The 12,520-nt window shown below is 48.1% G+C and overlaps 5 protein-coding genes and 1 non-coding gene across 6 annotated transcripts; 3 read left to right on the forward strand and 3 right to left on the reverse strand.

Moving 5' to 3' along the window:
* Positions 1-1,803: 1,803 nt before the first annotated feature.
* P153DRAFT_359852 (PTR2-domain-containing protein) lies at positions 1,804-3,564 on the forward strand (the record flags this gene model as incomplete). The annotated part of the gene is made up of 3 exons (XM_033666884.1): positions 1,804-1,844; positions 1,899-2,056; positions 2,129-3,564. The coding sequence occupies 3 exons, from the start codon at positions 1,804-1,806 to the stop codon at positions 3,562-3,564; spliced, it is 1,635 nt and encodes a 544-aa protein (XP_033520582.1).
* Positions 3,565-4,668: 1,104 nt separating this feature from the next.
* Positions 4,669-4,750, reverse strand: P153DRAFT_t101. The gene has a single exon. It is a non-coding gene; the product is annotated as a tRNA-Thr (tRNA).
* A 201-nt stretch (positions 4,751-4,951) lies between these two features.
* Positions 4,952-6,813, forward strand: P153DRAFT_323357 (S-adenosyl-L-methionine-dependent methyltransferase). The gene is made up of 4 exons (XM_033665206.1): positions 4,952-5,169; positions 5,264-5,373; positions 5,445-5,574; positions 5,628-6,813. The coding sequence occupies exons 2-4, from the start codon at positions 5,356-5,358 to the stop codon at positions 6,530-6,532; spliced, it is 1,053 nt and encodes a 350-aa protein (XP_033520583.1). The 5' UTR covers positions 4,952-5,169; positions 5,264-5,355; the 3' UTR covers positions 6,533-6,813.
* A 49-nt stretch (positions 6,814-6,862) lies between these two features.
* P153DRAFT_323362 (uncharacterized protein) lies at positions 6,863-8,656 on the forward strand. Its single transcript, XM_033665207.1, has one exon. The coding sequence runs from the start codon at positions 7,107-7,109 to the stop codon at positions 8,571-8,573; it is 1,467 nt and encodes a 488-aa protein (XP_033520584.1). The 5' UTR covers positions 6,863-7,106; the 3' UTR covers positions 8,574-8,656.
* Positions 8,657-8,718: 62 nt separating this feature from the next.
* On the reverse strand, positions 8,719-9,243 carry P153DRAFT_87100 (uncharacterized protein). Its single transcript, XM_033673457.1, has one exon. The coding sequence runs from the start codon at positions 9,125-9,127 to the stop codon at positions 8,864-8,866; it is 264 nt and encodes an 87-aa protein (XP_033520585.1). The 5' UTR covers positions 9,128-9,243; the 3' UTR covers positions 8,719-8,863.
* Positions 9,244-11,525: 2,282 nt separating this feature from the next.
* On the reverse strand, positions 11,526-12,428 carry P153DRAFT_388939 (uncharacterized protein; the record flags this gene model as incomplete). The annotated part of the gene is made up of 2 exons (XM_033670797.1): positions 11,526-11,979; positions 12,031-12,428. 2 exons carry the CDS (start codon positions 12,426-12,428, stop codon positions 11,526-11,528), a joined length of 852 nt encoding a protein of 283 aa, XP_033520586.1.
* Positions 12,429-12,520: the final 92 nt, after the last annotated feature.

The following is a 12,520-nucleotide window of genomic DNA, read 5'->3' on the forward strand; positions in this document are numbered from 1 at the left end:
TGGTGATGGTGATGGTGATCATGACGATGACGATGACGATATTGATGGGGGGTCTTTCAGGTCGGCGTTCCTTTGAAGCATTGGTAGGCGTATGTAGAGCGAATGGCGACGCTCTCCTGGACTGGACTGGACTGGAATGGAATGGAAGTGTGACATTATCCTTTTTTTATGTGTATGCATGCTGCAAAGTAGATGAATGGGTTTGTTGAATGGTGCGTTGTGAGTCGGAAGTAAACACCAAAACGGTCATTCGGGCTTGGGGTTGTGTTCGGTGTGGTCTTGATGAATGCGATCTGCCCTGTCTACTCCATCAACCTTGTATCATCCACACGCTGTCCCCCCCGCCAAGCTGATGTTCCAATCCGACTCCGTCACGCTAACGCCGTTGTACTGTAGTATCCAGGGTAAATTTTAGCACTTTGCCACCCTACGCATAGGTGGTCCAGTAAGCCTCTGCAAAGGTGGCGAAGTGCTAAACCTTACCCTGGGTACCACAGTAACGGTCTGTCGGGTCCCCCGATCCTGGAAAGGCGGAGATTCAGTTATTCAGCCGCAAGACCAGGACTGGCACCGTGCTAGTCCCGAAGTAGACATAGGGCTGAGAATGCACATCTCCTAGAAGAACAGCCAGCAAGCAGGGTGGCTCAACAGAACAGGACAAGACAAGACAAGATGCGAATCCGGCGCTTCTCCAACCCAACTTTCCCATCCGAGTGTGTGCGTGTTATAGGGCTGTTCTGGGCGCTCTGGACGTGGCGTGCTGTGATGGTGTGGCTGGTGTGGGCGTAGCTGAGTTTTGGTAATGAGGGCTATTTTGGGATGAAGCTGTGGTCTTATAGGCTCTGTGTTGTGAGCGAGGGATTTCTTCTGGGTTGGTGGGTCTGTTTACGTCTGAGGTTGTGGGGAGGGTTTGGAGATGTTGGAGGTGTTGATGGTGATGCGTGGGGAATTGGGATGGTAGTCTGTTTTGAAGCGTGGTAAGGTCATGTAAACGACTTATTGCTATGGTGCCTTGGAGTCTGGATTTGCACGTCCAAGTTTTCTATTTAGCTTTTGGAATTTTGAGTTTGCCGTTGAGGTGCTCGCACGTCTGGGTCTGAGTTTGGGTGTTAGTCTGGCTGGTTGCTGGCAGACGTGGAGCTACGCATTCTCGAACGGCCTCTAGCGCCATGGTTAGTCTATCTTCGTTCGACCACTCGCTTGTGCTTCACCGTTTGTTATTGACTTGCCTCGCCGTCACTGTACTCGTGCGCTTAGCGACTGCGTGTTGGTTTGCCCAGAACGACGCTCGCAATCGCTTTCGCTGCGCGGAAACGGTCTGCGTGCTACATAGGCGCAACCGCTCCCGATGGAGTCGTACGCCACGTTGTCAAAACGATCAGTCATGCGCCTCGTGAGAGCGTTGGCGAGCTGAAGCTTTGGTTGTTCTGGGCTCTGTACCTGTAGTGCATTACACCCTATACTCAAGAGAGAGCAAGCACTGGAATTGATGACCCGATTGTCAGTCGGCATCTTTTTTTCTTGATATATTCACGAGCTTTCTCTACACTTGGAAAGTAGAGACCATCGTTTTAGAATCGGGGAAAAGCGAGATATCACAATTCAGTGCCCTCCTGCGCGGATTTTAACTTGACATAGTGAAAGGGTGGCGTCCACCACGCAGCTGATCTATAATTGCCGTTACATGTCAAATTACCCGCTTTCGCTCGGAACGCCTCAACTGTTGTCACTGCGGTTTATCCACTGGCTCACGCATCCCTTTTTCCTTCGACAAGCTCATTTTGGAGCACAATTCGGCATAGCATGTGTGAACCGATACCGCTGCGGAAGATATGTAAGAGCAGGTACGTCAATAAGTAGCCACTTGAGGCTGAAGGGGGGGATACTAACTATCATAGTGTTGCTGAGATCTTGAGCTCGAGCGATTCGAGCGTTAAGACGGCAAATGTTGGGGATTTGCGGCGCGTCAGGGATAATGTACCGCTGCGTCTGTGGGCAGTTGCATTTATTGGATTCTGGGAGAGAGCGGCGTTCTGGGGACTGACGGCGCCATGGCGTAAGTTGCACTATCTTTCCTTCTTGTAATTCAAAGCATTTCGAATCTGACACTAACTTGTCCATCCTGTAGAAAACTACCTCGAACATGGATCAAAGTACACCAGTCAAGAAACACCAGGGGCTCTCGGTCTCGGCCAAGCAATGGCAACACGCATCTATTGCGGATTCTACGTCTTTTACTACGTCACGCCTGTATTCATCGCCATCATCGCAGATAGCTACCTCGGCAGATACAAAACCCTCATCATCAGCATTGTCATCTATTGTCTGGGCTGCACCGTTCTGACCGTAAGCTCAATTCCGACCAACCTCGACAAGGGATGGGGACTTCCCGGACTGGTCCTTGCCATGGTTCTCATCGGCATAGGCGGAGGTGGCTTCAAGGCCATCACTGCCCCCTTTATCGCTGATCAGTACATCGAGACGAAACCTCGGATTGTAACACTGAAAAGTGGCGAGAAGGTCATCACGGATTATCACCTCACACTACAGTACATTTACAACCTGTACTATTGGCTTGGCAACGTCGGCTCGCTCTCCTGGTTCGCCACTGTCTACATTGAAAAGCACCTCGGCTTCACAGGCGCATACGGACTCACACTGGGCTTCATGGGTATCGCGACGCTACTGCTGATCTGCGGGCGGCGTTGGTATATAAGGCTTCCTCACGAGGGGAACATAGTCCCTCAAGCAACCAAGATCCTGTCGTGTGTCTGCAGAAACGGTTTCAAGATGACGAACGCATACCCCGAATACCAGAGTGAGCACTTCCAGAAGACAGTCCCATGGAGTCGAGAACTCGTCGGCGAGCTAGCACGGGGTCTTCGGGCCTGCCGAGTCCTGCTCGCCTTCGTAATGTTCTATGTCTGTTTCGATCAGATGCAGAACAACCTCATCTCGCAAGCCGGGCAGATGAAGACCAATGGTACGCCTAACGACCTTCTGCCTGCTATGAACCAGGTTGGTTGCATAGTCTTGGGGCCACTGATACAAGAAGTGTTCTATCCTTTCCTTCATCGCCGACGCATCTACCTTGGACCTATTACCCGCATGACTATCGGATTCGTCTTCGTTGCACTCTCAATGCTGTATGCTATGGCCATCCAACACTCCATATACAAATCTCCGCCCTGCTACAACCGCCCTGACACTTGCGATCACCCCGATTCTGTCTCAAGCAGGCCCAACGTTTGGATACAGGCGCCATTGTACTTCCTGATGTCTGCTGGCGAGATCTTTGCGCTGGTCACAGGGATGGAGTACGCGTATGACTATTCTCCAAAAGACATGAAGGTCATTGTACAAGCGGTCAGCCTGTTGATTGCTGGCTTAGCTTCGGCCATCGCGATGGCTTTGACTACAGTGGCACATGATCCCAATCTCAGTTGGTTCTACGGCTCACTGACGGGGTTGATGACGGTTACTGCTGTTATTTTCTGGATCATTTTCCGGAGATCTGACAACGCCTCGAAGACGAGTGACCAAGAAGCGCCGAGCGAGACTTGAATCAAGCGGGGAAGGGGGAGCGGTCGAATTCTGAATAACATCCGAAACATCAATCGTTAACGCCCTATCGAGGCTCCGACGGAGATGGGTGTTGCCTAAATATCTGGAAAGATCTATCGCAGCGTTTCCTATATTGATAAGCCAGACCTATAAAAGAGACCCGATGCGTTCCGATTAGGGGCGGGCGTGTAAGAAGACACAGAATCGGCACTGGATGCGCCGAAGCAAAATCTGTAACAAATCGCAACGCCGCCAACGAGATCCATCTTCCAGGATACCAATAGCAGCCGAAAGATCAGCCAATACCGACTAAGACAACGCAGCCGATGTTGAAGATACCGCGACTACGCAGACACGATGACGCATAAAGGTGATTCGGATAGGCACAGACACCGCCTCATCTAGGCCTTTGGATTCCACCCCATGAGAGCAGCGATGATCGTCCGTGTCAAACCGTAGCTGTAAGCTTTAAGCTAGAGACTTTCCTCACTGTTACTATGCATAAAAGGGTGACCTAGGCACTGCGCCGTATCACTGATTCAATATGGCGAGCAGAGAGACAGCGGGACCACAATATCATCAACTGACGCATTTCTGGAGGGAAGGGGAAAGAGATACAACGTCGTACCTATCATCGTAGGGAGCGATGTAAGACCTATCAAAGCTACTAAGCCCGTAGTATGACCAGGTATCCTTTTCTGCTCTACCAAGTCAGTTGCGTCTTGGATCTACGGTCTGCTCTTTAATTGACTCCTATAAATAACAAGAGCTATTTGCACTCATTCGTGGTCTATTCATGACACATTGTCTGTCCATACTGGTAGCATTTCCAGAAGATTGGCCTTACGCTAGACGTACTTTTCTACATGTCTGTACAAACGATATACCATTCCAAATTTCACTCAAAAAGATAGGCCCCGGTGATGTAGATGATGAGCAATCTTTTCTACTCTGTGATCTTGATAATTTAATTTTTTTCAGAACCCTGTTTTCCATTTTTTTCTGTATCGGTATTGGCTCACGTGCGATTGGAAAGAGGACAGAAAACCTTTGACCAAAAAGATTGCAACTGGACTGACCCTAGCCAAAAAAGAAGGTGTACGCTGCCCTCTGCCAGAATCGAACTAGCGATCTTATCATGTTCCGGAGGTACTAGTGATACGCTTTACCACTAAGCCAAGAGGGCGGATCAACTGCTACAGTTGTTGGCTAGCCATGGTATGTGGCAGATCGGGAGAAAAAAGATTGTTTATGTTCTTTGATTTTCCAGAAAACACGAGCAGATAAATGCTGGTATTTTTGAGGTGGGGTAGTGGGGTACGGCTCAGTCTCTAACTCCATTTCATTTAGCTCTATCTGCATTCTTCTTGCACCTTCCTACTCAAGGCTTTCTCATATCGCATACCACCTTGCTTACAGAGCAGACATGTCTTGGCGATGAAATGTGGCCTTGCTGACGTGAGATATAAGCCCGCAGCTCACAAGGTCGAATTTTTGTGGATGCAGAAGGGCATCGATCCATGTTGCCAACAGCCTCAAGGGGAGGCCTCGCATTAGCTCTACTTGGTCGGCGCTCCAAGGCGTTTGTATAAAAAGCTACGCAAGGTAAGATTTCCATTCATCCCAAGCGCAGCCCCCAAATCCAAACTCATCAAGATGGACATCAAACAAGTTGCGCAGCATGTTTCTGATCTCGCAGATGCCGATCCAAGTACCCATGGCGAGGCACAGGGTGTTCTCATTGAAGCTTGCACCAAATTGCTCAGTGCATGGACGTCACCTATCGACAAGATGCTGAAAATGCTCCTTGTAAGTGCTTTTACCCTGCACTTGAAGTTCGTCCTTGAAAGACCGACTTCTTTAGCTGACTCGACGCACAGGCAGTATACGATCCTATTGTGCTTCGCATTGCGTGCGACCTCAACCTATTTGACTTTGCTCTTGCACATGGCGGCCCCATCACCGTTGCCGAGCTTGCAGAGAAAAGCAATGCAGACCCAGTACTGATCCGTACGTCATGCGTCCCTTCTTCTCCAGCGCCGACTAATGTTGAATACTCTTAGATCGTATCCTCCGGCTACTTGTGGCGATCGGCATCTTCAACGCAGATACCAGCAAAACATATTCTGTTGCTCCTCTGGGTCATCTCTTTGTAACCGGCTCACCTTTGAAAGAAGGCGTCGTACACCTTACACACATCTACCCAGCTGTGTCCAGCATGCCGGAATACTTCTCGAAAAGGGGATACAAGAACCCCACAAGCGCAGTTGACGCACCGTTCCAACTTGCTTACGGGATCAAGGGTGTGGACTACTTCCAATTCCTTGCTAGGCCTGAAAACAAGAAGTTTTCAGATGCGTTCGACACGACTATGAGTTTACAGCTTGCTGACACGGGGGGTAAATGGGCGCCGAACTACCCCGCGGAAGAGCGCTTGAAGATTGAAGACCCAGAGAGGGTATTGCTCGTGGACATCGGAGGGGGGCTGGGCCATCAAACAAAAAAGTTCAGGGAAGAATTTCCAAATCTTGCCGGGAAAGTTGTTGTCGAAGACCTCCCTGAGGTCTTGGAAAAAGCGGTCGATTTGCCTTCTTCCATCATCAAACTCCCACAGAGCTTCTTCGACCCACAGCCTGAGCTCGTCAAGAACGCAAAAGCCTTCTACCTTCGGTCGATTCTACATGACTGGCCAGAGGAACAAGCCCACAAAATATTGCGCGGACTTCACGATGTGATGGCCGATGACTCAGTCATCCTGTTAGATGAGGTCGTGTTGCCAGAGTCCGGTGTGAGTCATCTAGAGAGTCGAATGGATTGGCACATGATGGGCTGTTTCTCGAGTATGGAGAGAACGGAACTGCAGTGGCGGACTTTGGTCGATGGTGCAGGACTGCGTGTGGAGGATCTCTGGGCCAAGGAAGATGATAAGGCATGGCGCCACGTCATAGAGTGTGTAAAGAAGACTTGATTGTTTCCATGGTTTACGAACCATCGGAATCGAAATCGTAGGTAGTGTGTCTGGAGAGGTTGACGGCAGCCGATTGAAATCGAAGGCTAAAACTACAACTCGACACCAGGTATGTCAATTTCAGATGACAACAAGCAATCACACAGGTACTCGTGGCGTCACGAACATCTTCTTTTCTCTACAGAGATCATGGCATTCATTCGTGCGCACGTTTAATTCTCCTCACCACGATAAATGCGGAACGTAGACAATAAATTGGAAAAGTACTCATCTGAATAAACCAGTACAATTCTTCCGAGGGTTGTGACGCCACCAACACTAGGAACGATGCAAAACATGTGTCACCACATTGTAAGCCGAGTGCTGAGATATCAGCTGAGAACGCTGCGGTAGTTTTGATTCGTTGTACAAAATCTTGCGCGTATAAAGATCCGCATCCGCCACCAGGGTTCCTTGCGAGACTCATAAAACGACAGGGGCACCTGCGAGCTCACAAACGTCATCTCGTCGATCAAAGTACAACACCAAACATTATACGACAAGAACGAGGTGATTCGGACGAATATCACCGACTATGGCGAATACGACGACCCTCGAAAGGCTACGCCCTTGCGGTCGATTGGAGACATACAGCACTGCAAGGCACCATCTGGGATTTTACAAGAACGTAGGACTCACTGCTACGTACTCGTCGCTCGGCGTCAGCTCTTCCGCTATCGAGAGATTGGTCTTCGCCGCTCTTAGATGTGTTGTCCAAGAACATCCGAGTCTTAGTGTTATCGCCTTGAACGAGGACAAGTCATATCCGAACGTCTACTTCGCGCGCTTACCTGAAGTTGACTTGGGCAAATGCGTGAGTTTCCAAGAACGCGAAACTGCCTTTCCGAAGGACGGCGAAGTCGATAAAGAGCTGGATGCACTTCTAACAAAACAACATAGCCGTGATTTCAAACATGGGCTTGGAACAAGGCCTTTTTGGCGGTTGATCATCGCTACGTCGCGAACCCCGCCGGTTGAGTTTACTGCGACTTGGATCTGGCACCATGCTCTCGCAGATGGGTCCTCGGCAGTTTTGTTTCACAACTCGTTCCTCGCTGCCCTGAACTCCTCTGCTATCAAGACAGACATGAATGCAGAGCTTCTCGTAAAATCACCTACCACACCACTCCCTCCATCATTTGAAGACCTCCATCCCATGCAGACTTCGTGGCCTTTCTTTCTCCGCGCCATCCTAGGATCGATCGCGCCATCTATATTCAATAAGCGCCCGCTCAAACGCTGGACGGGTAATCCTATACATTCAGACACAACATCACTTCCCGAGTGCAGATTCCGAACGATTGTCTTCTCAACACAGACTACTGAGAAGCTCGCACTCTTCAGCCGGAGAGAAAGAACGAGTGTGACTGCCACATTACAATGTCTGATTGCCTCTTCACTCTTCGCCACTCTACCAGCTTCTGAGTGCGAGAAGGTCAGGATTGAATGCCCTGTATCTATGAGATCAGTTCTTGATACCCCGGACAATCAAATGACAAACGCGGTTGCAGATTTTGACTATCTACACCAGCTCACCCAACCGAACGTTGGTGCTGTGTTGAGAGGTGAGGGCCAGAAAGGCACACTACGTTACTTCTCGTGGGACGAAGCGAGAACCCTCAAGTCCGCAATTACCCGATTCGTGGCAAAAGAAGGTTGCGACAACCCTGTTGCATTACTCAAGTATGTTCCAGACATGCATGCGTTTTTTACTTCAAAGTTAGGGAAACCAAGGAGCCCTACCGCTGAAATTTCAAATCTTGGTGTGTACAAAAAGACCGGGGACGTCGAGGCAACATGGAAAATTGGGAGAACAACATTCAGTCAGTGCCCAAACGTCACGAATTGTGTGTTCGGTGTCAATGTTGTAACAGGTGGAGACGGTAATGCGGTGCTAAACTTTTGTTGGATGCAGGGTGCCACTGAGGGGAACACGATGGATATGGTGATTGAGAGTTTACGAGCTGGGGTAGAAGAGCTTGTTCAGAACTATGGGCTTTGAAGACAGCCTTCAAGTGTATTGTAGTGACAACGACATGTCGTAGTGTAGTTATCTAACTACACATAATACCCGATCCGAGAAATGAGTTGGAAGATCTGCTTAGGCTTTCATAACGTGTTGTCGGATTTTCAACATCTTCAAAATTAAATTGAGTAACACTCACGAGACCAAGGGAAGCTTTTCAACCCCACACATGCCTTTCAAGCTCCTTTACTGTGCCTCTTATAATACATCCGCCTTTCCCTACCCGCACTCTTCTTCGAAGCCCTTTCCCTTTTCCTTCCCAACTACTACTCAGACGAACTCTTGCATCGGTCAGTCCTCCACTCTTGCGGTCGATTCTGCCCATAGCCCTGTCCATAATATGTCGCATACGCAGAGTTTACACTCTGATGATGTTCCTTTGCTTGCCGCTTAATAGAGTCCCAAAATATCCTGGCTAGACCTGGGGTTTTATTCGACGTCGAGGAATCGATCGAGGTCGTTGAACAAGTCACTGTTGACTTGCTGAACTCGAAGGAAGAGCGAGGTGTTGTTTGTACAGACGTCGACATTGCGGTCAAGGTTGTGATATGAATGGAGGGGTTGATGAGAACAAGAAGTGAAAGTTGTGTCCACGCGTTTCGAGTTTGTTTTTGTTTTTTTTGTGTCTAGAGATGGCACAAAAATGTTTGGGAATGGGTTTGAGATTGATGCAGAGGTGTTGTGTGTGAGGGTAGTGCGGTTTTCGTGCTCTCCCTTTCCGTCTTTTTATATCCCCCATTTTGGCTTCCTACAATGACCTGATGACTCTTACGTTATATCAATATTGTCTTGCAACAGCCTCCACGCCTTTCGTGTCAATCGTAGACCGTTTGACGCCATCTCTTAACGCTAACCTAGCTCACACAGCTGACTCGGTAGCCAAACGCTAGCCGTATACTTATATTTGTGGAGAGAGCCTCAAGGCGAGGTTCCACAAATAGGATTGAGAAATCATACCTTTGTAAGCCTCGATTGTACAATTAGCCGATAAATTCACGTAGAGGGGCATGATGCCCAAACATTGCTAAAACCAGATAGCGAGCAAATGCATTGCCCGGTGCTCAGACTAGTGAGACTAAGTCTTCACGCCCTACGCGTGTAAGGCGGTAGGGCGTGATCGGCTTAGCAACCCGCAACCCGCAACCCACAACAACCTATGTGATACAGAGATCGCGACTATTAGGGACGCGTGGAGTCATCACAGATTGACTCAGGTATCGAGATTCCGGAAAATTCCAAAATTTGTATATGAAGCTAGCATGATGGCGAGCCTGTCAGGTAAGCAGGTGCATGCGATGGGTATTGATGCAAAAGGCGGATGAAAACGAAAAGGTGAGCACTGAAGGACGCAAGGTGAAAGCTAAGCAAGCAGGACAACGAAAATGGCAAGCAAAAATCTCCCATACATTCAATTACTACCATGATCTCTGAGCCAGTTAATTGTGCAGCTCCGCCCGAAACGCTCATACAGGAAGCAGGATGTGGTAACTGAGGATTTGATCTTTTTGTCTTGGTAATCCAACCACTCGAAACCTTCATTCGCTATGCTGGAAAACTATGATAGATTCACTAGGATTATTCAAGGCCGGCGCGGCAAGACCAAGAGCAATAGAACGAACTTACTAGAACATGGTTGGCAATAGGCCACGTTAAGTGCAGTGTAAGCTTGTTGTCCTCATGCCTAACAGCCTCCTACAGGATCTTAGATATAAGCTACGGCACAAAACCCTTCGGTAACGCACAAATCCATTCTAGCCCTATTGGGAAGGCTGTTACGGTTACATACCGTATCCGCATCCGCCGACGCAGGAGCAAATTCGTCGTGTACTGGCCCCACATCAAAAAATTAGAGAACGTAATATCGCTCAACATATTGTGAATAGTGTACACGATCTAGTATGGATGCATACATGCTATGCAGCCCACCTGGATGCTGCATATGAGGAGATAGTACAAGTTGGCCTTCAAGTTTTTGAACCCCGGCTTATGCTCGACGATGCAGCTCTCTATGGTAACCTTAGCCCAGACTGGTCCCTGATCTTTTGGCTAATATATTTACTCTCAGATGCTATTCCATACATAGGAAAACTTGAGCTGGAGGAAGCCCCGGTGGACCTCGGGGAGGCTGGAGGGGAGTCTTATATCCCTCTCTACAATACGGTTCCGAAAAACCAATCCGTTATATACTTGCTTTGATGAGCAAGCGCTCAATAAAAGGCTCGTGAAGTTAGTTTCCCTTGACATTCATAGGAATGCTCTATGGACTAACAAGATCCGGCTAGAGGCATCAACTGCTTTTAAATCACAGGTCAGCATTAGTTGTAGATTAGCAGAAATTTTAGAGAGGTGCTATAACAACAAGTCTCTGCTGCGAGCTAGTGAATTTCCTGAATATGATGAGTAGTAGGTTCTACTTATAACATTATATACTGTAAGGGTCTTGAGATCAGTACTTGGAAATGAATAAGATATTTACATCACGTGTAAAGATAGCGTAACAGAGTAATACACAATGTGTAATAACTACTAATAACAATAACGAGATGGACTTTTAGTTCCGAATTTAGAGTTGTGTCTAACTAAAAGCTAGAGAATTGTTTACTTTCTTTTATAGACAGAACTAGAGTAGCTATTAAGCATGCAGAGGAGGTACAGAAGACAGGGATATAAAGAAACAAGGTGAAGATATATAATATAGAAACGATGATAAAATTACTTGGAAGTGAATCAGACGTTTTGTATCGTGGGGTTACAACAATGTTCTATCTAATAAAAAGCTGTGTCAAGTCATAACAAAGTGCAAGTAGTAAGAGTGAGCACCCCTTGGATATTAAAGTAAGTCTCGAAGGTTTTCACTCCTACTCGACAAGCATCTTTAATATCAATTCCAGTGTTCATACCAGCACTGTAAAAATCACCAAGATGATCCTACCCTACACTTTCATCGCCATTGCCATCGATTACTATGTAGTCATCGTAGACTGGACAATCAAACCTGGCTGCTAAGGCTTTTCTTCGGTCTTCGCGGCGGCGCCTTCTAGGAATGGAGCTTGGAAGCGGACTTCCAACAGGATTTCCAACCATTTCAGAGGATTTGGCAGGGAGGGCGGAGTCTTCCCAGTTAGGATCGATTGTGAAGAGTGGGTTCGGTGCTGGAGGCAGTGGAATCACCCTGTTGCACCTGTTGGTGTAATAGATGCCAGCAGCAACGAGCGCATACGAGTCGGCGTTTTTGCCAGAGTCCTCTGCGTCACAAAGACCTTCCTGGCCTTTGGCGTTGGGACATAAAGCCTTGGTGCCCTTGTATATAACGCAACTCCGATCGAAAAGCCCGCGAGACAAGTGGTAACTTGCGGTGTATCCGTATGCAATGTCGAGTGCGCTGACATTAATGTTAATGAGGTGTACCATATGTTTCGATCGTTATACGTACGGATCTTCCCAAAGCATGGCATATCTTGTATGTGTCATTTCATGGACAAGGATAGCTGCTTTGGACCTGTGAGCGTCCCTGAGGTCCATGGTTTGGCAATCTTTTGCTCGGTCGTTTGTCCCCTTGATCTCTGCAAGAGTGAAGAATTTGTCGCAAAAATTCATCGTTTTCCTATCATCTCCCATATGTGCAATGTAGCCACGCTGGCAGAATTCTGAAGAAACGTCGCATGTAACCACGAATACGTAGTTGGGGTCGGTTCCTGATGCCATACTCGATATCTTCGCGAAGCTCTGTGAGATCTCGTCCTTGAAGCCTGGTCGTTGTCGAAGAGTATTGGCAAACAGGTCCGTGTAGTATTTTCCTTTCTCAACATCCTTGGATGCCGCAGAAGCCATGTCTATAGCCAGTTGCATTTCTTCTTCGACGACAGCTTTACGGCTATCGCAACTGCTGTCAGCGTAATGCACTGTCAATGCCTGTGCACATT

This window comes from Dothidotthia symphoricarpi (genome assembly GCF_010015815.1).
Source record: "Dothidotthia symphoricarpi CBS 119687 unplaced genomic scaffold P153scaffold_18, whole genome shotgun sequence".
Classification (NCBI taxonomy): Eukaryota; Fungi; Ascomycota; class Dothideomycetes; order Pleosporales; family Dothidotthiaceae; genus Dothidotthia; species Dothidotthia symphoricarpi.

What these genes read in the sequence shown, in the direction of transcription:
- P153DRAFT_87100 (XM_033673457.1), bottom strand. Translation starts at nt 9,127, where the DNA reads ATGTCGACGTCTGTACAAACAACACCTCGCTCTTCCTTCGAGTTCAGC.
- P153DRAFT_323362 (XM_033665207.1), top strand. Translation starts at nt 7,107, where the DNA reads ATGGCGAATACGACGACCCTCGAAAGGCTACGCCCTTGCGGTCGATTG.
- P153DRAFT_323357 (XM_033665206.1), top strand. An exon ending in TGCAGACCCAGTACTGATCC is followed by an intron (nt 5,575 to 5,627) that starts GTACGTCATGCG and finishes GAATACTCTTAG; the next exon opens with ATCGTATCCTCCGGCTACTT.